Here is a 22,879-nt window from a genome sequence, read left to right as displayed (position 1 = left end):
CGGTTTATCGGGGTTTGGAAATGTTTCAAATGAAAATTGGGGTAAAACACCGTAGTTTGCAATCTGAACTGCGGTCTTTCTCCGAACGGGGGTTTGACGTAATGCAAGCTGGCACGCATAATTCGCACATGAGTGAGTGCCCATGCAAAACCATGCGGGAAGTGCAATACGTGCAAGTATTAATGGCGTTTTATCCGGTAGTACAGCTGATCCAAGCAATATCATAATGAATATAACTTTAACTACTGGTAGCGGTATTTTAAAGTGCTGAGATGGTCGTGTTGGCTGGTGTAAAGAATTGTAGACAGTACAACAGCTGATCAAAGCAATAACATAATGAATATAACTTTGAGACTATACCAACAAATTAAAATGAAAACAAAAATTAAAAGCTTGGTTATATGTACCCTACAACAAATGCCAAATTATACTCCCTTAATCTTTCTATGTTCATACCTAGATGGATATGTCTCACAGGATCCAACTTTCATCTTATCCTCGGATAATGAGACCGAATCCGAGGATGAGATCAAGGTCACGGCTCTCTTTCAACCAGAAGGCTATTCAAGTACGTCCTTCACAGTGACCTTTAAGAATGGGATCTTGGATATAGGTGTCATGGTCCCGCCTGAGTATTCTGAGAACGCAACAGGGAGGGGTCTGCTTGGTAAGTCATCTTGTTGGATACATAGGATGAGATACCCTTTACATCTTTTTATTTGATAAATGGGAGGTCTAAAGATTTGTCTCTGGGATGCGATCGAATGACTTTGCAGTATGTGGGGATCGACACAATCTTATTTTTCAAATTCGAAATAGTGCGGTAATGACTTTCTGCTTCGTCAAAGGTAGCCACACAGCATTGTTTTTGAGAATTCCTTATAGTATTGATGATATAGTTTTCTTCTGGTATTAAATCTTTTGTGCATCAATATTACCCTGTGGATTTTACGGGTTTTCCTTGTCACTTTATTAAGGGTTTTCGGGGTATCTCTTCTTGTAACAAACTTTTCTTGCGAGGAGAGAAATTCTGTAATGATGCTCATCGTTTGGTCGCAGGCTCTGGCGGGCGATTCACGGTCGGAGGCGAGTTCTTTGTGTAATGTATGTAATAGTTCCCTAAGTCTCTGCCATAATCTCTCCATTCATAGGTTTTCAAAGAAAGAATATTTGAATTTAGAGAAGGATGTTAATTCGAGCCAATAGGAGGACAAAATCATTAGCATAAAAAAGACCATTGCATTAGATGAGTCATCTGACTGCCATGATCAATGTCGACTCGGCTTCAGTCATTTGCAAATGATGTACATCATATACTAGTATCCTGTACCGTATACATGACAAGCATATATATTAATAATAACATTATAGAGCTACTCATCTTGTTTTAATGAACGATACACCAGATTTTTTCTAAACGTTTTATCAAGCATATTGAGCTGATATTTTCATATTACACCCTCCTTTATTTACATCTTTATCAGGTAATGTCAATGGAAATAAATCGGATGATTTTCTTTTACGGAATGGAACGTTACTTACCGATCAACCCGGGAGAAATTTAACAGAAGAAGAAATATTCCAATTTGGACAATCATGTGAGTTATCAGGTTTCATGTGCACATGTATATTTAATTATCAAGCAGTGGATGATGTTGATGATAATGGTGACGTTGATGATGATCATCATTAGTGAGCATCGTGTTCTAGTGTTTAAGACTTGTCTTTTCATCTTAGGGACGTGGGTTCGATTCCCAGCCACAGCGTTTTTCCTTCAGCAAGAAATTTACCCATATTGTGCTGCACTCATCCCAGGTGAGGTAAATGCGTCCGGCAGGAAGTAATTCCTCAATAAGCTGTGAGCACCGGAATCGATAGGCTTAGCCAGGGTAATATAGGAGCACCTTGATCACCTAACATTTTGGATGCGTGCACTATACAAATCCTATATTATTATTATTATCATTCTTGTATAATGATGATGTTGAAAGTGAGAAAGATGGTGGTGGTGGCTGTGGTGGGAGTGAAGATAATAATGACGATAGCGATGAAAAATAATAATATTGCTAATAATTATGGCGATGATGATGACGATAATGGTGATGGAGACGATGATGATGATAATGGTGTTAGAGTTGATAACGACTGCGATGACAGCAACCGTGATAAAGATTATTATACAAGTGATGATGATCGTAATAATGGTGATAATGGTGATGATGATTTTGATAAAGACGATGATGATGATGATGATATAGTGGTAGACCTAATACCAATGGTCACCTTTCACAAATCGAAACAGCCATTAAACCTCCTTAGTTATGACTGAACGGTGTCTTTTTATTATTCCTAAAGGGATGATTACGGAGAACGAGTCGCTGTTTGAATACGGTGATAGGGACTGGAGCTACTACAACCCGAGTAACTACACACCAATGTTCTTAGACGCCCTGCTCGCCCTCGACCCAGACAGGACCAGTGAGGCCCGGGAGACTTGCGGGGATGACGAAGCGTGCCTCTTCGACTTCCTCGCCGTCAACCCCGAATTGGGAATGCAGACGATGGACACCGGGAACCAACTTGACAACGATCTTCTAAACCTTGGTGAGATTTTTCATTGCTATCAATAACTCCAAATAATGAATATTATTGTACATTCTTGTTGTTATCTTACATTGTTTTGTAATTTTTTATACCTATTACATTGCAAGTGTATTTATTGTATATTGATATGATTATGTTTAATGATTGTTTCACATTGAACAACACCATGTAAAACCAGCAGCATTATACTTCCAGCTATAAATTGGCTACCAGCTGTAATTTTACTTTACATGCATGCTCCCACGTTGTATTTTTATAAGAGCTTTTTTTCTTATTGGAATAAAAACAGCAAATAGCAATGACAGCATTAAAGTATCAATCCCTGATAATCACAGGACCTATAGATTATGTCTCCAAGATCGAATGGAAATGGTTTAAATTTAAAAAAAATACAATTAAGTAACATTTCAGATTTTTATAAAGACAAGCATGTTATGTATTGGATTTTTTTTTTACTGTATAGATAACTTCCCTCCGAATATAACAAGTGTGACAGAGCTGACAGAAACAGATGGACTTCAAGAGGATGATGTTCTCTTTGTGCAAGTGGGCGTGAATCTCACCTTAGAGATTACTGCACAGGACCCTAACGATGATGATGACGTATATTTCACTTTCAACGATACAACTCCTGATGGCGCAAATATCAGTTCAGGTGAAATTTTCAAGGGTGTGGGTGCGAGTGCATGTTTAGATAATAATGGTTTAGAGTTTTAATGACTGATCAAAATATATATCATAGTTACATAAGTGAAATGAAGTTTGAATGATTACACATGCTCTCCCTCTTCCCTTTTCTATCTCTCTTTATTTTTATCCCCATCTTATCGTTATCTTTTGACCTTCTTTTTCCCTCTCCCTCTCTCTTTTAATTGTCTTCCTTTTTGTATCTGTCATCTCCGTCTTGCCGTTATTTCTCACCCTTTTCCTTTTTCTGTGTCGAGTCACTCTCTCCCACCCTCTCCTCTGTCTGTTCATCCCTCTCTAACTCTGTCCGTTTCTCTGCTGTTTCCTCTTTTCTTAACACTTTTCTCATCCCATATCTCCCCGCATCTCTCACTTTTTTCCTCACCCCTCCCATCTACTACTTCCATAGATGGCATATTCACCTGGACACCCACTGACCTGAACGTCTCCTCCATTGAGATCATCGCCATGGACAACCGAGGCGCGGAGACCTCTTTGTCGTACAAGGTCCTCATCTGCCAATGCGAGAACAATGGTGTGTGCGACTTCGAGAGCCAAGCTGAGGGACAGGACTTCAATGCTAATGGCTTTGCTGTAAGTACAACCAACATATGAGAAGGAACTATTATTGTTGGGTAAATATGTACTGAAGATTGTGTCATCCAGACGTTGAGAAAGTGGACAAGAAGGCGAGCTCTTGAAACTAGGAAAGCAGACTTGTGTAGAACAAGAAGACAGGATGACAAGCTATAAAAACTGGGCGAGTCAATTTGTTTGGGAAAAGATGACAAGATGGAGACAGTTCTTGTGGAACACAAAAACTCGACAATTTTTTTCTTCTAGTCCCAAACAAGTGTTCTTTCCAAGTTTCAACTCGTCTTCTTGTTGTCTTTTCCCAAACAAATTGTCTTTCTGAGTTTCAGCTCGTCTTCGCTTACCTTAAACAAGTCAATTAGCCGAGTTCCAAAGACTCATCATTTTGTCTTCCAATGTATATTAGTAGCTGAGTTGCCAAGTTCCAACTCACTTGTCTTTTCATTCCAAATTTTAACAACTTGTCTATTTGTCTCAAACATTTATCGTAATGTTATCACCCACAACCTGCACAATCAAATTTGCAGGTAAATATTCCTGACCAATCATTAACCATACCTAAAGCATACTTAGTTGGATTTTTCTGCACTTATTCATTTGATTTCGCTCAAAGCATTTACATTAAAAGAACATAAAAATCACATTTTGTTTTGCTATTACAGGTGGTCACGTGCAACTGCACTGATGGGTGGTCAGGTGACCACTGTGACGTAGACTATGATGCATGTGAGGGTAGCGGGCCTTGTTATGAGGGGGTTATCTGCTACGATGAGCCCCCGTCCTCGGAGGAAGAATACAGATGCGGGCCCTGCCCCCCTCAATTGACAGGCAACGGGAGTAATTGCTTCGGTGAGTTATACGAGATCCAAAGCTATATAAGGGAAACGTTGTTTTTAGAAAAATTTGAAAAATTAGACCAGCATATAGGTGAATTTTGAACAATATCGAACAACAATACATTGTAACAGTAAGAAAGTTATGAATTTTTAAGAGTTGTTAAAAGGTGAATATTTCTGTGTGGACTTCAAATTTGCTGCATTGGTGATTTTGGGAATAGATGACTCTTACACATGCTCCAAAACACAAAGTGGTTAGAATGTCATTTTTGTCTCGCCCACCTGAGGTGAAGGTGAGACTTAGGGATCCAAATGTCGTCCATCCGTCACAAACCGTATGACACATAACTCCACAACCATGAGTCACTTTTCAACCAAACTTGGATGGTAGATTTACTTGGGGGACCTCCATGTCAAGTTAGGCTGCAGTCGGAGGTCACGTGGTAAGGTCAAAGGTCATTTGTAAGTCCACGTTAAAGTTTTTGTGCAAGAATCTCTTTTGACACATAACTCTGCAACCGTAAATCACTTTTCAACCAAACTTGGATGGTAGATGTACTTGACCTGCATGTTATTGTGTTAGGAAGTCACTTGGTATGGTCAAAGTTCATTTTTAGGTCAACATTAAAGTTTATGTCCAAGACTCTTATGACAATTGCTAATCCATCCAAGTCATTTCACAATGAAGTTTCAATACAATTCTGCTGCATGCGCTCGCAAATCACGATAAAGTGGGCGAGACACAAAATAGCTTATGCCTTGTTTTAAAAGTTTTACTTCAAATCATTTTTTTGCTTGAGGACATAAAACTGTGCTATTCGTGTTATACATTATTTTGATTACTTTTTCATGGAAATTGGTACTCTTGAGAATGTGATGTATATAATTTGTTTTCCTTTGTCCCAAAATTATTCACAATTGTATACTTTAATAATATTTCTTCAATTCTTACATCTTGATTTGTCAAGACTTCAACGAATGTGCTGAAAATGACACCAACGAATGTGACCAGATTTGTGAAAATGAATTAGGTTCCTACACGTGTTCTTGTGAACCAGGCTATAGACTTGGCCTTGATCAACGTTCGTGTAATGGTAGGTTAATTTGGGAGTTTGTAAGAATGGTGTTGATGTGAATGGGGCAGGATAGGGTGAATATGTGTGTGGAGTCAGTGCGTGTACGTGGGTGTGTGTTTTGGTATGTATGGGAGCGTGAGTTGGTTTGTGTGTGTGCACGTGTGTATGACAAAGGGGGGGGGGATTTTGTGGGTGTGTGTGGGTAAGTTGATTGGTGGGTGGATTTGTGTGGGTGAGTGTGTGTGTGTGTGAGCACATATTTGGGAGTGTGGGTATAGTGTATGGCAGTGTGGGAAGAAAATGTCCATATGCATGTTTTACTTTTTTTTGTTATTTGTTAACTGTATGCCATTGAAATTGATTAACCAAGCTTTGAAAATGTTGGAGATGACGGAATGATCTAAGAATAGAAGAAAAAGCCACACAAAAAATGAAAAATAATAAGCAGACAGATTTTGTTTAAAAAGCGTGTCTTCTTTGTCATTGTAAAAGATAGTAGAATAGTAGTAGTAACGGTAGTTGTCATCGTGGTAGTAGTAGTAGTAGTACATGTAGTAAAAGAAGTAGAAAATTCTTGAAGATAAAAAATGATTAATTAATTACAATTAAAATGGCTGCAAATAGGATAATTATAATGATGATATTAATAACAATAATATTAATGGTGACTATTATAGTGATAGTAATTATAATGATGTTAATAATCATGAGAATTGAAGAAAACGTTAATGCTGTGAATCAATATAATGGTTACAATTACGATAATAGTTGACAACATGACAGGTCAATTCTCCACGGAACATTATTTTACCTACATTTACCGTCTCTCACCTCATTTTTCAGAGATATTCTGTACTGAAGAATTGATGAATTCCACGGGATCTGAAAACTGTACTTGCGATCCAGGCTTTGAACTCATAAATGGATCCTGTATAGGTAAAACGTTAGATCATGTGGCAGTACCATGGTTACAACAACTACACCTTATCCAGCCTGATCAAATTATCATGGTTATCTCATTTTAATGGTCCACCATTGGTCGCTTTACAGTCCTCAGTGTTATTGTTGTGACTTTGAAATCATGGGTGATGATGTAATAATAATGATAATATTCCGCATTTATATAGCGCTTAATACATGGGAATGACGTCTCTAAAGCGCTTTACAGCAATAGCCTGCCAATCGATTTAAGAAGCTCTCCATCCTTGGCTCTCTTCAAATCAAAATTAAAAACATATCTCTTTAGTTAAGAAAATATGCTGTGTAGACATAAGTAAAAAGAGCTCTGAACAAGCGCAGCTGAATATATCTGAGTCCATATAAAATCTGCGCTGTATAAATTAATGCTTATTATTATTATTATTATATTATTACCCCGGTCATCGGATCCTTGTATGCCCACATACAATGTATGCACCTCTCCACTCCCTGGGGAGCATTCCAACAAGAGTTCCAAGACTCAATTGCTAGGCATACTGCATACAGGCTTTCACATCCTACCGGGTACCCATTTAACACCTGGGTGGAGAGTGGCAAAGTATGGATTAACGCCTTGCCAAAGGACGCTAGGCCATGGTGGGATTCGAACACACGACCCTCTGATTACAAGGCGAGAGTCAGAACTGCTACACCACGACGCTTCCATGGCAATATTTCAGAAGGCTTCTAGAGGAAAGATACTTGTTAGTTTTAACAGTTGTATTCATGAAAAATATTCTGATACCAAATGCAGTCCAATTATAAATAATTTAATGATTCATTTGTTAATCCTTTTTCCAAATTTAGAGAACAGTAATTCGATTTGACTGTAAATTATTGGAAGATAAATTGGAACTCAGTTTTCATCACGCTTGTGTGATTTTTCTGTGTTAATTCAAATCAACATTTTTGTTGGGTGGACCTTAACTGTAAGCTTAGTCCTGCGGTTCATATTACATATTATTATTCATACAGACAATTTTAGAGCCCAAATACAAGTGTTATTTTGTTGGTGCACTCGACCCACTTAAAAAGTTTGTTGAACTCGCCTAATATTTTTTCCGAGGTGACACAATATTGAAAATATTGGACGACTAGAAGGGGAATTCCCGAAGTGTACGCACCACGCATCGCGCGCGCATGCAGTTTTCAATGACAAATGCGCACTGTGTGTGGAACTTAACTGTGACTGCAGAGTGATGAACAATTCCTATTAAATTTTTTCTACAGAGGCTGCAGTAAATCTCTAAATGCAGAGAAAACCAACAACTGTTAGGAAGTTTGGAGTTATATTCGCTTTAATTTCATTTTATCCTATAATTGAATATATTTTAGAAATTGAGGCACAGGAAATACTATTTTTTGCATGATAAATCGAGTGCGTAGCTTTAGGACCCCTTCTACATCGGGCGGCGAAATTAAGAGGTTTTCGAAAAACACGACGGGATTTTCGTATTAGTGAGTTTTGTGATATTTTCTACTTGGTTAATGATCTTTAGAATGTTTGCCACAAATCAGTGAAATATAATTTGTTGAAATATTAAAATTGGGACAGTTTTTATTGTTTGAAAACAAAGTGCGTAGCTTTAGGTCCCCCCATCATACAGCAGAGTCAGAGTCTCAGGGCGGGAGGGTAAGTTAAAAATTATTTGCTAAAATTCTCTGTATGAATAATAATCATAATACTGGATGTCCCATTTTTCGGTCAATACAAGGAAATATAGGACTCGCTTTGCAAAATATTGGACTCGTCTTCGACTCGTCCAATATTTATGCAAAGCTCGTCCAATATTTCCTTGTATTAACCTCAAGGCCATCCAATATTATATAAATATCATGCATATATTGAACAAGCTAACCGAGGAGAGATCTTTGAAGAGTTAAATTCAACTTTTATCCTTTTATTTTATTCTTAGATTTTAATGAATGTCTAGACGGTGTCCACCAGTGCCCGCCTGATATATCTACTTGCAACAACATACCAGGAGATTATAACTGTACTTGCCATTTAGGATACGAAAACATGTCCCCGAAAGAGTGTCAAGGTACTAGTATTTGTTTGATTTTTTTGTTTTTTTATTTTTCATTAATTTATTTATTTTCCATTCATTTATCTCTTCATTAGTATATTTATTTACATTTTTTATGTATTTATTTTTTAGTATTAATTTATTCATTTTATTTATTTTTTCATGCATGAACACATTTTTTTTCTTATTTATTTACTTCTTAGTTGATAAAAAATGAATGATTTAATTCATTCATTATTGATTGATTAATTAATTAATTCATTCATACATGTTCACTAATTCACAATAGTATTGTAATGTAAAGTAGAATACACAGATAGCATTGGTATTGAGGGAGCATGGTGGGACTTTATTATTGGGAGTTAGCCAGTGTGCAATTTTTTAAGTAGAGAAGAAAGCATGAGATAAAATGGGTTATGTAATCCTATAATACTTTTTTTTATTTATGATATACTACTTATTGTTTAATTTGACATAAGTTTTGGACTGTCTCACCTCCTCCTGTCCCATCAGACACTGCCCTTGGAATCGCTAGATGTCATTCTAAAATTGTGTTTCACTGTATTTTAATCGATTTTATGTTTGTAGTTTTCTATATACCTGTTTATGAAATACTCTCTTACACTGAAATAGATATTGATGAATGTGAACGTGACTTGGATAATTGCAACAGGACTGAATTCAACTGTGTGAACACACTTGGTAACTTCTCATGCGTATGCAAGGATAATACAACAGAAATCAATGGAGTTTGTCTAGGTAGGAAAATACGTTACTAATAATAACAATAATAATGGTACTGATTGAAAAAGTGAAAATAAAAGAAATTATAATGATGACAGTAAAAATGATGATAATAATAACATTGAACATTTAGAGGTATAAAAAACAGGATATAAGTACTTTCTATATCTTTTCTATTCCCAGGCAGCCTCCCCAACTCTAATTCAGATCATATTTTCTTTATCATGCAGCACTATCATCGTTCTTATTGACTCCTTGTAATTTTGTATTCTCTACGTATTTTAAATGCCAAATAAAACAATAATAATAATAATAATTGAATCTGTAATATTTTTATTGCTTGTATGAAATAGGTGCATTGACGCTGTCACTCAACGTTCGTTTTTCATTTATCAATGGGCTTAGCACTGTTAGCTACCCGGAGACAATTGACTCCCAAGAAAATCAGCAGAAATTGGCACAAGACGTAAGTTTCTTGGAAAGGCGTCATTTCACAAGCTTTAAATCTGGCTAAAATTCATGTGCTTATGTGAGAGTTTGAAAGAATGTTATTGTGGGCAATTTGTTTTAGCCATTTCTGGTGTGTGAAATGCATTCATCAAAGCTTTCTGCAAGTCTCGAAGATCAGAATAATACATATTTTTAACCCTAACTAGAACGGGCTTTTTTGGCTATTCTGTGGCTGCGGGGAGCGCCGAAAAAAATTTGCACGCTGGTAGTGTGCGATGTAATGTACAAGGATGCATGGTAAAATTTTCCAAAATAATGAGATTTTATTTTTATGAATTAATTATGCTAATGTATGCATAAATCATACTTTGTGCTCTAATTCACTAAATAAAGCTAGAATGCTAATTTTTGGTAAAAATATTCTTTGTAGCATTCTTAACAATCGCAATTGAAAAAAACTGTTTTGGAAATCAATTTCTTATGTATTTTATTGTTATATGAATTTCTTATGTATTTCCTTGTTTTTCTTTGTTTTTTTCACCAGATTTATTGCACAACCTTTTTGAGGCATAATTATGCTAAAATCAATCGATTTCAGCTGTTTAAATTGAAAATAATCATATCTTTATGAATAAGATGAGAAAACTCAATTTGCATTGACTTCGTACACAAAATCATGTTTTGGAACAATTTTTGGTCTGACATGCACTTACAAAATGTTGCGTAATTTTGTAACCACGTTCCCGGGTGTCATAAATTTGGTCTCAAAAGATGCGCAAGACTTAAAAGTATAGACTCTGTGAGTGGCGCAGTAAAAAAAAAATTTGTGCGGCATAATGATCGCAGAAAATGTTGAGGAAGGGTTGATTCAACCCCCCTCCACCGGCCATTTTAGGATTAAAATTAAATTATTCACTTTCTGTTACTTTTAAGGTCCTGCGTTACCTCAATACGTCTTCAGAACTGAGGGACGACACGTTGCAGGCTGTATCTGTGCAGAACTACAGCTTGGTAGGAAGCTCTCTTCTGATTTCCTTCCGGGTTGACCTAAAACCCGACTCGTCACTGACGGAAACTAATCTGGAGAATATTTTCATGGAACTCCTTCCAAGTTCACTACTTATTGAACCAGACCATAAAGTTATGCCCGAGGGTAGGTATTTCAATAATACTTGTTACATAGAACTGTCAGCCCTACTTTGATATTGATTTTATATAATCAATTTCAATAAATTGTATTGATTATATTGTTTTGTATTTTGCCTCAGTGTGTAATTTTGTTGTTAGTTGATTTGAAATGAAATAAGGAGGGATAAGAAGAGCGAGAGATAGATCAATGCTATATCATACCAGTCTCTTTGACTTATCACTAAAATGTTTAGTGTCTTACATATTTTTTTTTTCTTTGACTTCCCATTTTTTTCTTTGTTTTATTCTTCTGTCTACTAATCGTCATACTCTTCACCTCTCCTTCCTCATCATCATCATCATTGTTATCATAATCACCACCACCATTATCATCATCACCATCATCATCATAATCACCATTATCATCACCACAACCATTATCATCACCATCATCATAATCACCACCACCATTATCATCATCACCATCATCATCATAATCACCATTATCATCACCACAACCATTATCATCACCATCATCATAATCACCACCACCATCATAATCACCACCACCATTATCATCATCACCATCATCATCATAATCACCACCACAATTATCATCACCACAACCATTATAATCACCATCATCATCATCATAATCACCACCACCATTATCATCATCACCATCACCATTATCATCACCACAACCATTATCATCACCATCATCATCATAATCACCATTATCATCACCACAACCATTATCATCACCATCATCATAATCACCACCACCATTATCATCATCACCATCATCATCATAATCACCACCACAATTATCATCACCACAACCATTATAATCACCATCATCATCATCATAATCCCCACCACCATTATCACCATCATCATCATAATCACCACAACCATTATCATCACCATCATCATCATAATCACCATTATCATCACCACAACCATTATCATCACCATTATCATCACCACAACCATTACCATCACCATCATCATAATCACCACCACCATTATCATCACCACAACCATTATCATCACCATCATCATCATAATCACCATTATCATCATCATCATAATCACCATTATCATCACCACAACCATCATCATCACCATCATAATTACCACCACCATAATCATCATCACCATCTTCTAATTTACCAACTTCACCTTCTCCTTCTTTTACAGATATCAATGAATGTGAGCTATCTACGGATGTATGTAGTAACGGTACCTGTACAAATACAGATGGTAGCTATTTTTGTACCTGTTCTGAAGGTTTCCAACTCGGAATCGGGAATGCTTCTTGCTTAGGTGGGTAAACGAGTTGACGATACAGATCTTTATTATACAAATCATGATTATCCCCTAGAATAAAAGCAACAACATAATTATTGAAATAATCTGAATCATTTTGTCCATAACGGTGGAATACTCTTAAAATAAATCAGTTTCACTCTCAGCATGTTACGTTTGACTATTTATTGTAGAGTGCATTGATAGTTGATAATATCTACTATTATACATCATTGCAGTCTGGTCTTTTCCTAGTTATGGCGGAAAGTATTGTCAGTCAAATGTTCATTCAAATTAATGATAATGGAATGTATACATAGCTTGTATCAATTATGAGATGTGCCCACATTATCAACCTAGATTTAGCCCAGCTGCCGTCCCCAAAACTCTCCTTTTTACACTCTACAGTTGTATCTTGTTTCGTTTTCCTTTTGTAAATACTTTTACCCTTTCTATTTTCTCCTGTTCATTCTCCTCTTTTCACTCCTGTATATCTTAATGGCACCCCCCTGGTCCACCCCCCCCCCACGATGGTACCGGTCTGACCATAATTCTTCCAACCATATCAACCCTATCGTTAACCAGTATTCATACAGCTGTACTGGAAATACTTTTACTTCTGCTGCAACTACTACTCAAGGCTTGTCCTCACTTCTTTTAATTAATGGTACAATCTTTTTCTTGATTATTTTTTTTTGTTTTAGATATCAATGAGTGTCTCGGGAATCATGGATGCAACCAAACTTGTATCAACTCACGGGGGAGTTACTCGTGTTCTTGCAATGCTGGATTTGAGCTTGATGATGATGGTTTTACATGCAGTGGTATGATGTCATTCACATCACAAGATCCATTGAGATCCGATTTTTGTCTCACCTGCGAAGCAGAGTGAGACTATAGGCGCCGCTTTTCCGACGGCGGCGGCAGCGGCGACGGCGGCGGCGTCAATATCAAATCTTAACCTGCGGTTAAGTTTTTGAAATGACATCATAACTTAGAAAGTATATGGACCTAGTTCATGAAACTTGGCCATAAGGTTAATCAAGTATTACTGAACATCCTATTAAAGTTTCATGTCACATGAGCAAGATCAAAGGTCATTTAGGGTCAATGAACTTAGACCATGTTGGAGGAATCAACATCGAAATCTTAACCTGAGGTTAAGTTTTTGAAATGTCATCATAACTTAGAAAATATATGGACCTAGTTCATGAAACTTACACATAAGGTTAATCAAATATCACTGAACATCCTGCATGAGTTTCACGTCACATGACCAAGGTCAAAGGTCATTTAGGGTCAATGAACTTTGGCCGAATTGGGGATATCTGTTAAATTCCCATCATAACTTTAAAAGTTTATGGATCTGATTCATGAAACTTGGACATAATAGTAATCAAGCATCACTGAAAATTTTGTGCAAGTTTCAGGTCTCATGATTGAGGTCAAAGGTCATTTAGGGTCAATGACCTTTGGCCGAATCGGGGGTATCTGTTGAATTACCATCATAACTTTGAAAGTTTATTAGTCTTGTTCACTAAACTTGGACATATGAGTAATCAAATATCACTGAACATCCTGTGTGCGTTTCAGGTCACATGACCAAGGTCAAAGGTCAATGAACTTTGGCCGAATTGGGTGTATCTGTTGAATTACCATCAAAACTTTGAAAGTTTATGGATCTGATTCATGAAACTTGTACATAAGAGTAATCAAGTATCACTGAACATCCTGTGCGAGTTTCAGGTCACATGATCAAGGTCAAAGGTCATGTAAGGTCAATGGACTTTGGCCATGTTGAGGTTTTTTGTTGAATAACCATCATATCTCTGTAAGTTTATTGGTCTCGTTCATAAAAAGTGGACATAAGAGTAACCATGTATCACTGAACATCTTGTGCGAGTTAGAGTAATATTCAAAGTCAGCACTGCTGCTATATTGAACCGCGTGATGCAGGTGAGACGGCCAGAGGCATTCCACTTGTTAAAGATATTGGAATAACGATTTATATAAACATTCCAGCTTAAGCGATCAAAGTTCCCAAAAGTGGTTTAAATACTACAATTGGAAGCCCAGTCTGTTTCATGAAAATACCAACAAAGCAAGTTTACTGCAATTAGAGCAATTTAATTTTTCTCCTTAAACCATTTATATTATTTGAGTGAATTACCAAGTTTAAAAACTCTTTGTGAAAACCATTTTGTCTTTAAATTGGTTTGTCATCATTCCATGTTTACAATACTGAACACTTTGATTACAAATTGAATGATTGAAATCCATCTTTTTTTGTTCAGAAAAAAAAGGTTTTTTTTTTTCTTTCTTAGATACCAATGAATGTAATGCAACAGACGTGTGTAGTAACGGGAACTGTACAAATACATATGGAAGCTACTATTGCACTTGTGATGACGGTTACACTGGAACTGGAAATGATTCTTGTATAGGTTAGGATTTTCTTTGAAATACTAAATGTTTTTCTACTTGTACTTCTACTACTACTACTACTTCTTCTATTACTTCCACTACTTATATTATTCGTAGTAGTACTTCTACTACAACTGCTTCTTCTACTTTTACTATAAGACAGGGGCTGCGGAAAGGTTTTCAAAGTGTGTTGGCTGACCATGCAAAAAATCAAAATGTTATGGTCATTTTTACGTTTTTGTACACAGTTTTGGAAAAAAGTTGGTTGGGGCTGAAGCCCCCCTTCCCCTGCTTCCGCAGCCCCGTAAGACTGCTACTGGTTTTAAAAGTACTGTACGATTTACATGCTATTTTCAACTTGTTCTGTCTACTTCTCTATCATCTTCCTCTTTAAGTCTTATTTCTTCGTCTTCCTGTTCGTTGATGATTGTTATTTGCTTTGTTTTTCTTCTTTTTTCTTTTGCTTATCCCTCTTTTTTCCCTTTTCTCAATTTCTTCTTCCTCTTATTCTTTTTTCTTTGCTTCTTCTTTTCTTATTCTTCTTTTTCTTCTTTTTTTCTTCTTCTTTTTCATCTTCTTCTTCTTCACCTGCTTCTTCTTTTTCTTCTTATTTGTTCTTCTTCTTCTTTTACTTGTTTTTCGTCCTGCCAAATGACCTTATTCTGCATTGCTCATTCATTTCCCTTCTTCCACTCTAACGATTTCAGGTTTTCATTTTTACTTATGTAGAAATTGATGAGTGTGAATCGAATCCTTGCATAAATGGAGCGACTTGCACAGACGGGGTCAACATGTATAGCTGTACCTGCGCACCTGGTTATACTGGAACTAATTGCTCAATGGGTAATTTGACCAAAAATAAGTAGTAGGGCAATCTTGAGATCAGCTTGAGGGATGAGAGTTTCGGGAATCCCACCTTCATTATACAAATTAAAACAAGGATGTGGTAATTACTAAGACTACCTTTCTTCTTAGCCAGATACACTTTCTTGATTTTCAATCAGGATTACGATCGAGCACCTCAATGTGTTTCAAAAAGAAAACCAGATCATCATGAAATTCATTGCTTTGATATATTATGGTTATATATTAGAGCTGGCTCTGATATATATTGTGTGAGAGTGACCAAGTTTAATGAAGAATAGAGCAATGTAATTATTGATCTGTGTGCATCAAAATGATTTCACTTTCGTATTAGGAAATAGCTTGGAATACTTTAAAGTGAAATGCCAGATATAAACGTCAATGATCAATAAGTTCATTTTAGAGTTAAATCCGGGTATGTAGTGCACCATTGATTACGCTACTGCATAATTATAGATGTATATTCTTTTATAATTATTTTCATTGTCCACAACTTGATGTTCTGTTGGTATATTAAACAGCAACCAGACTTCTTCCAGAAATGTAGGGTTATTGTTGTATATCCTATCAAATGGGTCCTCTTTTCATTGTTTACTTCTCTTTCTAATTCAAGACCTTCCGTAGGATATGAGCTGTTCCAAGCAAGCTTGCCTTCTGTATCGTTTCAAAGGACACCTCGACTCCTAAAACAGCCAGAAAGCTTCTGTGTCTTGTTGTCACAGTTCCTAAGGCTCTGATGACTATTGGTACCACCTTCGTCTTCACCTTCCATATCCTTCTCAGCTCCCATGCCAGATCGTTATACTTCTGTATCTTTTCCGCCTCTATACGCCAACCTCTGCAGTCTCCTGGCATCGCAATATCTATGAGACATTCCTTATCCTTCTTCTTTAAGCGAACGATATCTGGTCGTCTAGCTTCAATGACCTTGTCTGTCTGGATATTAAAATCCCTTAAGAGTTTTACGTCATTTTCTCTACTACAGGCTCTGCCCGATGTTCGTACCATTTTTGTGCATGGGGTAAATGGTACTTCTTGGTCAGACCCCAATGAACTGCAGCTGCAACTCTGTCGTGCCTTCCTTTGTACTCAGCCTGTGCCATTTTGCTGCATTCACTCACCAGATGGGATATCGTTTCGTCATTGTCATGACACATTCTACATGAGGGAGATTTAAGCTCCTTTTCATCTTTGGCTCTTCGGTAATTTGTTCTGAAATGAACTAAAATGAACTAAGCCTGCTAAATTTAGTAATAATAATAAGTATTATTGTTCTTGTTGTTTTGTATTTACAAATTTACATCTTGTGATTTCTATTTTTTAAAGAAATAACCATGCCCACAACCACCACCGCCCCCACCACAGAGGGCCAACCACCTACAAGTGCCATACAACCCAGCACAACTATTACAGAAGATACTAGGCCTACTGATTTGACTAGTTCTTCAACTGGTATGTTCAGAAGTAAAATGAAACTACTGTCAACACATTTTGCATTTATGTTTCTGCCCATAAAAAGTAAAAATGTCTACTTGGATATAAAAGTCAATGATCAATAATTCAATGAAATTATATTGGAGTTAAAGTCCGGGTAAATATACAATGCACCATGGAATAGGCTATAACATAACACTATATTTTATTCCAATTATTATTGCGGGACATGGGAATGTTTTTTGTTACTGGGAGCACTGATGTAAACTTTACAAGTAGAGCCCCCCCCCCCCCCCCCCGACAAGGGTTTTACTGCAAAATGAAGGTCAGTTTGGTTACATTTCTCCATTTTATTCACACCTTCCATAATTCCAGGGGGGTTGCTGCCTGTGGAGAATAATACATACAGCAAGCCCCCCCCCTGGAAATCTTGTGGGTGCTTCCCAGGGCCATGTACTAGTATCCCGGGGGGGCCACTTACATTGACGAGTGGATACCATGCGCGACCAAAAAAACACGTAAAAAGGATGTCTTTTTCACGATAGGGCACGTTACGTACGTAACGTGATAAGGGTGTAAAAAACACTAAAATAATGAAAAAAGGGTATCTATTTCACTAGGAAAATTACGTGTTTAGGGTCGACTTTGTGGGGATGATAAAACAAAATTAAAATGTATTATAAAGGATGTCCTTTTTGCTCCAACACTTCGTGTTTAGAGTCCGATTTGCGCGAGGTGTAGAAGCTGGGGTCGTATAAAACCAAATAAGGTAAAGCCGACGACCGAAGGACCCGTAACAATAAAACATTCCTGTACTTGTTTAGGGGTTCAGTTCAGGGAATATTTGCCAAGAGTATCGTTTTGTTTCCAATACTTGTTAGGGTAGGGTTTCACACGCCAATACTTGTTAAGGGGTGCATTTTGAGAATATGGAAATTATGTGTTTAGGGTGCTTTTCGAGACCCCATGGTCGCGCATGGTATCCACTCGTGAATGGAAGTGGCCCCCCCGGGACTAGTATTAATGTTTCTTCTTCTTCTTCTCCTCCTCCTCCTCCTCCTCCTCCTTCTCCTCCTCCTCCTCCTCCTCCTCCTCCTCCTTCTTCTCCTCCTTCTCCTATTATTATATAATATATATTGTAGCAAAATGACATCTAAGTCGGCTTGCAATTTCTATTTTATTTCTAAAGAAATAACTACGCCCACTGCTGCCACCAACACAGAGGGCACACCACCTACAGCTACCACACAACCCAGTACAATTATTACAGAGGATACTAGTCCTACTGATTTAACTACTTCTTACTCTACCACTCTTCCAACAACGATCACTTCAACTGGTATGTTCAGAAGGAAAATGAATTAAGAAAACCTGTGTCAACACATTTTGTATTTTATGTTTATGCCCGTAAAAAGTTTTTAAAATGTCTTCTGAGATGTAAACATCAATGATTCAATAAAAATCTTCTGGAGTTAAAGTCCGGGTAATGTATAGTGCCCCTTTGAGGATGCCATGTAATACTGTTACTTTATTATTATCATTATTATTATCATTATTACTATCATTATTATTATCATTAGTATTATTATTATTATCATTATTATTATTGATGTTGTTGTTGCTTTGTAGTTGCAAAATAACACCTTGTGATTTCTATTTTTTTATAGAAATAGCCACGCCCACAACCACCACTACCACAGAGGGCCAACCACCTACAACTACCATACAACCCAGCCCAACTAGCACAGAGGATACTAGTCCTACTGATTTAACTACTTCTTACTCTACCACTCTTCCAACAACGATCACTTCAACTGGTATGTTCAGAAGGAAAATGAATTAAGAAAACTTGTGTCAACACATTTTGTATTTTATGTTTATGCCCGTAAAAAGTTTTTAAAATGTCTTCTGAGATGTAAACATCAATGATTCAATAAAAATCTTCTGGAGTTAAAGTCCTGGGGCGGTATTCTGAAAGCTCAATTAGCGGTCAATTAGCGCTCAATTAGCATTTTGGTATTCTGAAAAGTCACTTAAGTGCCCTTTCCTTATTTGGCAGGGTTGCGTTGCGCGCACTTGCAATAATAGTACGCGTTTTGACCGCGCAAAGACTTAATTGAGTAGTTACGAGACTTGGTATTCTGAAAAGTCTCATAGCGCTCAATTAGCGGACTTTCCAGTGGGGGAAGATAATGGTGATAAGAGGTCCATTAAGTCTCATCATATCTTGATAAATGTGGCTTTCATTTCGTATAAATATCATCAAATCGGTTTAATAATAGGAGGAAGGAAGGAGGAAAGAAGAGAATAAAGGAGAGAGCTAAAAAGGGAAAAGAATAAAGGGGAAAAGGTGGTGTATAGAAACAAGTAAAATAAGGAATAGGGTCTTTGATTGAACCCCATACTTTCATGTGCCCAGTCAGGCTCCACCTTGACCACTCGGCCACGTCACCTCAGTTGATTCTCTTAAATGGGACTATATTTGGTAATAAATAAATTAGAAAAGGGGTAAAAAGGAGACAGAAATATTTGTGTACTTATAGGGAAAATATGACTATTATTTTTTCTATATTTTCTTTAATTATTAGCATCGTAAACTCTTTTGTTTTGCACACTTTTTTGACAATAATGAAATTGCCAAATTACGATAGATGCAGCAATGTGCATGGTTGAATTAAACCTTGTTTCTGACAATGAAAAATAAGCATAGACCCCTTTAGTATTTAAACGAATATATAGAATAAAATACAAAAGAAAAAATAGTGAGTGCTGCCATCGTTTTCCCCACCTATAAAAACCTATAAATGTCATAACGTTTCAACATCCAATATCAATAAAATTTCGGCTTTTTTTTATTATGCTTTTTTTATATTTAAAATATGTTTATTCAAATTTTGTTGGAGAATATTTCTCATATAAATGAAAAGTATGTAGTTTTTAAAATAAGTAGGAATTAAGTTAAAGAAGAACCCCCTCTACCATGGCCCCGAGACAGAGGCAAATAAAAATTATTGTAAAAAACAAGAAAAAGAAAAAGAAAGAAAGCTACAAATGGATTCAAATAGAGAGTTGTGAAAATCAGAACGCGTTCGAAAAAAAGAGAAAAGCACAAAGGTACATTAAATGAGAGAGAAAGGGAAAAGACAACAATTAATTTCAACAACATAACAAACCTCTAATCTCAGATGCAAATGCTTTAGCATTTCAGCAAACAATCTTTTTATCAAGATCGTGGTGCAGTGCACCTGCAGCAGCCGGGCGCTGCGCTGCAAGGCAGCAAAGTGAAGAGACACTGCGCGCTAGGAGAAAATTTTACGTTGTAAGAGCGCATTTGATTGGCTAATTCGGCTCAGTAGGGGAGTGGCCTAAAGGGACTTAATTGAGCGCTAATAGAGTTTTCAGAATACGAATTTGGAGGTACATTAGCGCTCCATTAAATGGGTAACTTAAAAGGATATTTAAGTGGAAACTTACGAGACTTTTCAGAATACCCCCCCGGGTAATGTATAGTGCCCCTTTGAGGATGCCATGTAATACTGTTACTTTATTATTATTATTATCATTATTCTTTCATTCTTTCATTTATTCAATTTTTCCAACAAAATTAAGAAGCATTAATTACAATAAATAAAATATGACATCAGAAAATACAAATGATAAATATTCAAGTAAACCAAATATATAGAATATGCACCTGATACAGAGGATAATATATCAAAAAAGTTGGAAAAACGGAGTGGTCCACTGAAAAGCAAGGGTTGTAGAATGTGGACCACTCAAGACGAAAAAAAGTATAACACAAATAACTATATATCTATACAAAATAGATAATGAAATAAAGATATAAATAATGATTATAATAAAGGAAATTAGAATTAAAAGATGAGCAGAGACAAAAGACAAAAAAAAGACATGAAGACACACACAAAAAACAAAACAACAGAAACAAAACACAAACATTGCTGCACAATCTGCGAAAAACGAAGAAGGGATAAATGGAGAAAGAGAAAGTCAAGGATAGGAGAGGGGGGGGGTAGAAGTGTAGTCAATCTGACACCAACACCGAGGGCAACCTGTAGACAGGTAAACAATAAATAAACAAATAAATTATAGAGGAAAAGAAATCAATGTGAAGTTTTGTAAGATTGTAACAAAATAAATTTTAATTTTCTTTTAAATGAATTAAGAGAAGGGGAAAACTGGATATCAGGGTGAAGAGAGTTCCAAAATTTTGGGCCCCTATATATAAATGTATTTTGGGCGAACAGTGTTCTGAGCATGGGCAAATGAAGGTCGTCGCGACCTCTAGTAGGGTAATTGTGAGAGGAGCTGTTTTTTAAGAACATGTCATGAAAAATAAAAGGAAGCATATTATTATTGTATTGGTACATGAATTGGCCAAGCTGGAGTAGGTAAAGATCACTGATCTTCAAAATTTTGTTTTCGAAAAAAATAGGATCAGTGTGGGAACGTACGTGAGAAGAAAAAACAATACGAAGTGCTTTCTTTTGCAGCAATAAAATCCTGTTAAGTAAAGTTTGATGTGTGTTTCCCCATATAAGCAGACCGTAGTGAAGATATGGTAATACTAAAGAAGAGTAGAGTGTGAGTAAGGAAGTTGATGGGAGGAACATTCTTAATTTATTCATAACACCAATATTACGAGACATTGTTTTGCAAATACTGTCAATATGACACTTCCAAGAAAGCTTATTATCTACAATGACACCTAAAAATTTAATATTCGATACACATTCCAATTGAAAATTATCAAAATTAATACTATTAGGTAATGAAGTTAAGGTGTTACTGTACAACATGTATTTTGTTTTTTCAATATTAAGAGAAAGTTTGTTGCTTCTAATCCATTCGAGTATTTTAGACAGTTCTTGATTGAGTGTTTGAACAAGAGTGTGTGGGTCTTTATCAGAAAAAAATAAATTGGTGTCATCAGCAAAGATTATGAAAGACAAAATTTCAGATGATCTGCAAAAATCGTTAATATATATTATGAAAAGAAGAGGTCCCAAAAGGCTTCCTTGTGGCACACCGCAATTAATGTTACATAAGTTGGAAGAATGGTCGTTTAGTGAAACAAATTGTTTTCGATTGGAAAGGTAATTCCTAAACCACTCCAAGGCCTTGCCACGTACGCCATAATGAAAAAGTTTGCTGAGTAATATTTCGTGGTTGATTGTATCAAAGGCCTTGGAGAAGTCTAGGAATATACCAACCATATGAGAAGATTTATCTAAGGCATGAGCTACCTTTTCAATAAATGACAAGAGAGCATGAACGGTACTATGTTTTTCTCTAAAGCCGAATTGAAAATTTGAGAATATATCATGATCTTTAAGAAAGTGAAAGTTCGAACATATATCATTTTTTCTAAAATTTTTGAAAAACATGGTAGTAAAGAGATTGGGCGATAATTATTAACACTCAACCTGTCCCCCTTTTTATACAATGGGATAACTTTAGCTATTTTCATAGAATCAGGAACTTGCCCATTACTTAAAGATAAATTAAAAATATGAACTAGGGGAACAGCAATGAATGGAATAATCGATTTTACTATAATATTATTAATATCGTCATATCCAGAGCTTTTCTTGTTTCCTTAGTGAGAAACAATGTCTATGACTTCATGAATATGCGTTGGATTTAAAAAGATCGAGTTTGGGTTAGAGGGACCAAGAAAATCAGAGAAATGCCCACG

General features: G+C 36.3%; 1 protein-coding gene across 1 annotated transcript in view; it reads left to right on the top strand.

Moving 5' to 3' along the window:
• Nucleotides 1-22,879, top strand: part of LOC121422023 — a 65,381-nt gene that overhangs the window by 31,931 nt on the left and 10,571 nt on the right. Inside the window, exons 14-32 of the mRNA XM_041616825.1 lie at nucleotides 461-667; nucleotides 1,485-1,598; nucleotides 2,356-2,604; nucleotides 3,068-3,259; nucleotides 3,701-3,885; nucleotides 4,548-4,734; nucleotides 5,690-5,815; nucleotides 6,641-6,733; nucleotides 8,692-8,820; nucleotides 9,439-9,564; nucleotides 9,903-10,015; nucleotides 10,933-11,152; nucleotides 12,331-12,456; nucleotides 13,143-13,262; nucleotides 14,763-14,882; nucleotides 15,592-15,705; nucleotides 17,053-17,178; nucleotides 18,350-18,499; nucleotides 18,828-18,977. Of these exons, the coding sequence (XP_041472759.1) occupies nucleotides 461-667; nucleotides 1,485-1,598; nucleotides 2,356-2,604; nucleotides 3,068-3,259; nucleotides 3,701-3,885; nucleotides 4,548-4,734; nucleotides 5,690-5,815; nucleotides 6,641-6,733; nucleotides 8,692-8,820; nucleotides 9,439-9,564; nucleotides 9,903-10,015; nucleotides 10,933-11,152; nucleotides 12,331-12,456; nucleotides 13,143-13,262; nucleotides 14,763-14,882; nucleotides 15,592-15,705; nucleotides 17,053-17,178; nucleotides 18,350-18,499; nucleotides 18,828-18,977 (2,847 nt within the window). The remainder of the gene's footprint in view (nucleotides 1-460; nucleotides 668-1,484; nucleotides 1,599-2,355; nucleotides 2,605-3,067; nucleotides 3,260-3,700; nucleotides 3,886-4,547; nucleotides 4,735-5,689; nucleotides 5,816-6,640; nucleotides 6,734-8,691; nucleotides 8,821-9,438; nucleotides 9,565-9,902; nucleotides 10,016-10,932; nucleotides 11,153-12,330; nucleotides 12,457-13,142; nucleotides 13,263-14,762; nucleotides 14,883-15,591; nucleotides 15,706-17,052; nucleotides 17,179-18,349; nucleotides 18,500-18,827; nucleotides 18,978-22,879) is intronic.

The sequence above is a fragment of the Lytechinus variegatus genome, chromosome 9, assembly GCF_018143015.1.
Source record: "Lytechinus variegatus isolate NC3 chromosome 9, Lvar_3.0, whole genome shotgun sequence".
Classification (NCBI taxonomy): Eukaryota; Metazoa; Echinodermata; class Echinoidea; order Temnopleuroida; family Toxopneustidae; genus Lytechinus; species Lytechinus variegatus.
This window is presented reverse-complemented; position numbering and strand designations above follow the sequence as displayed.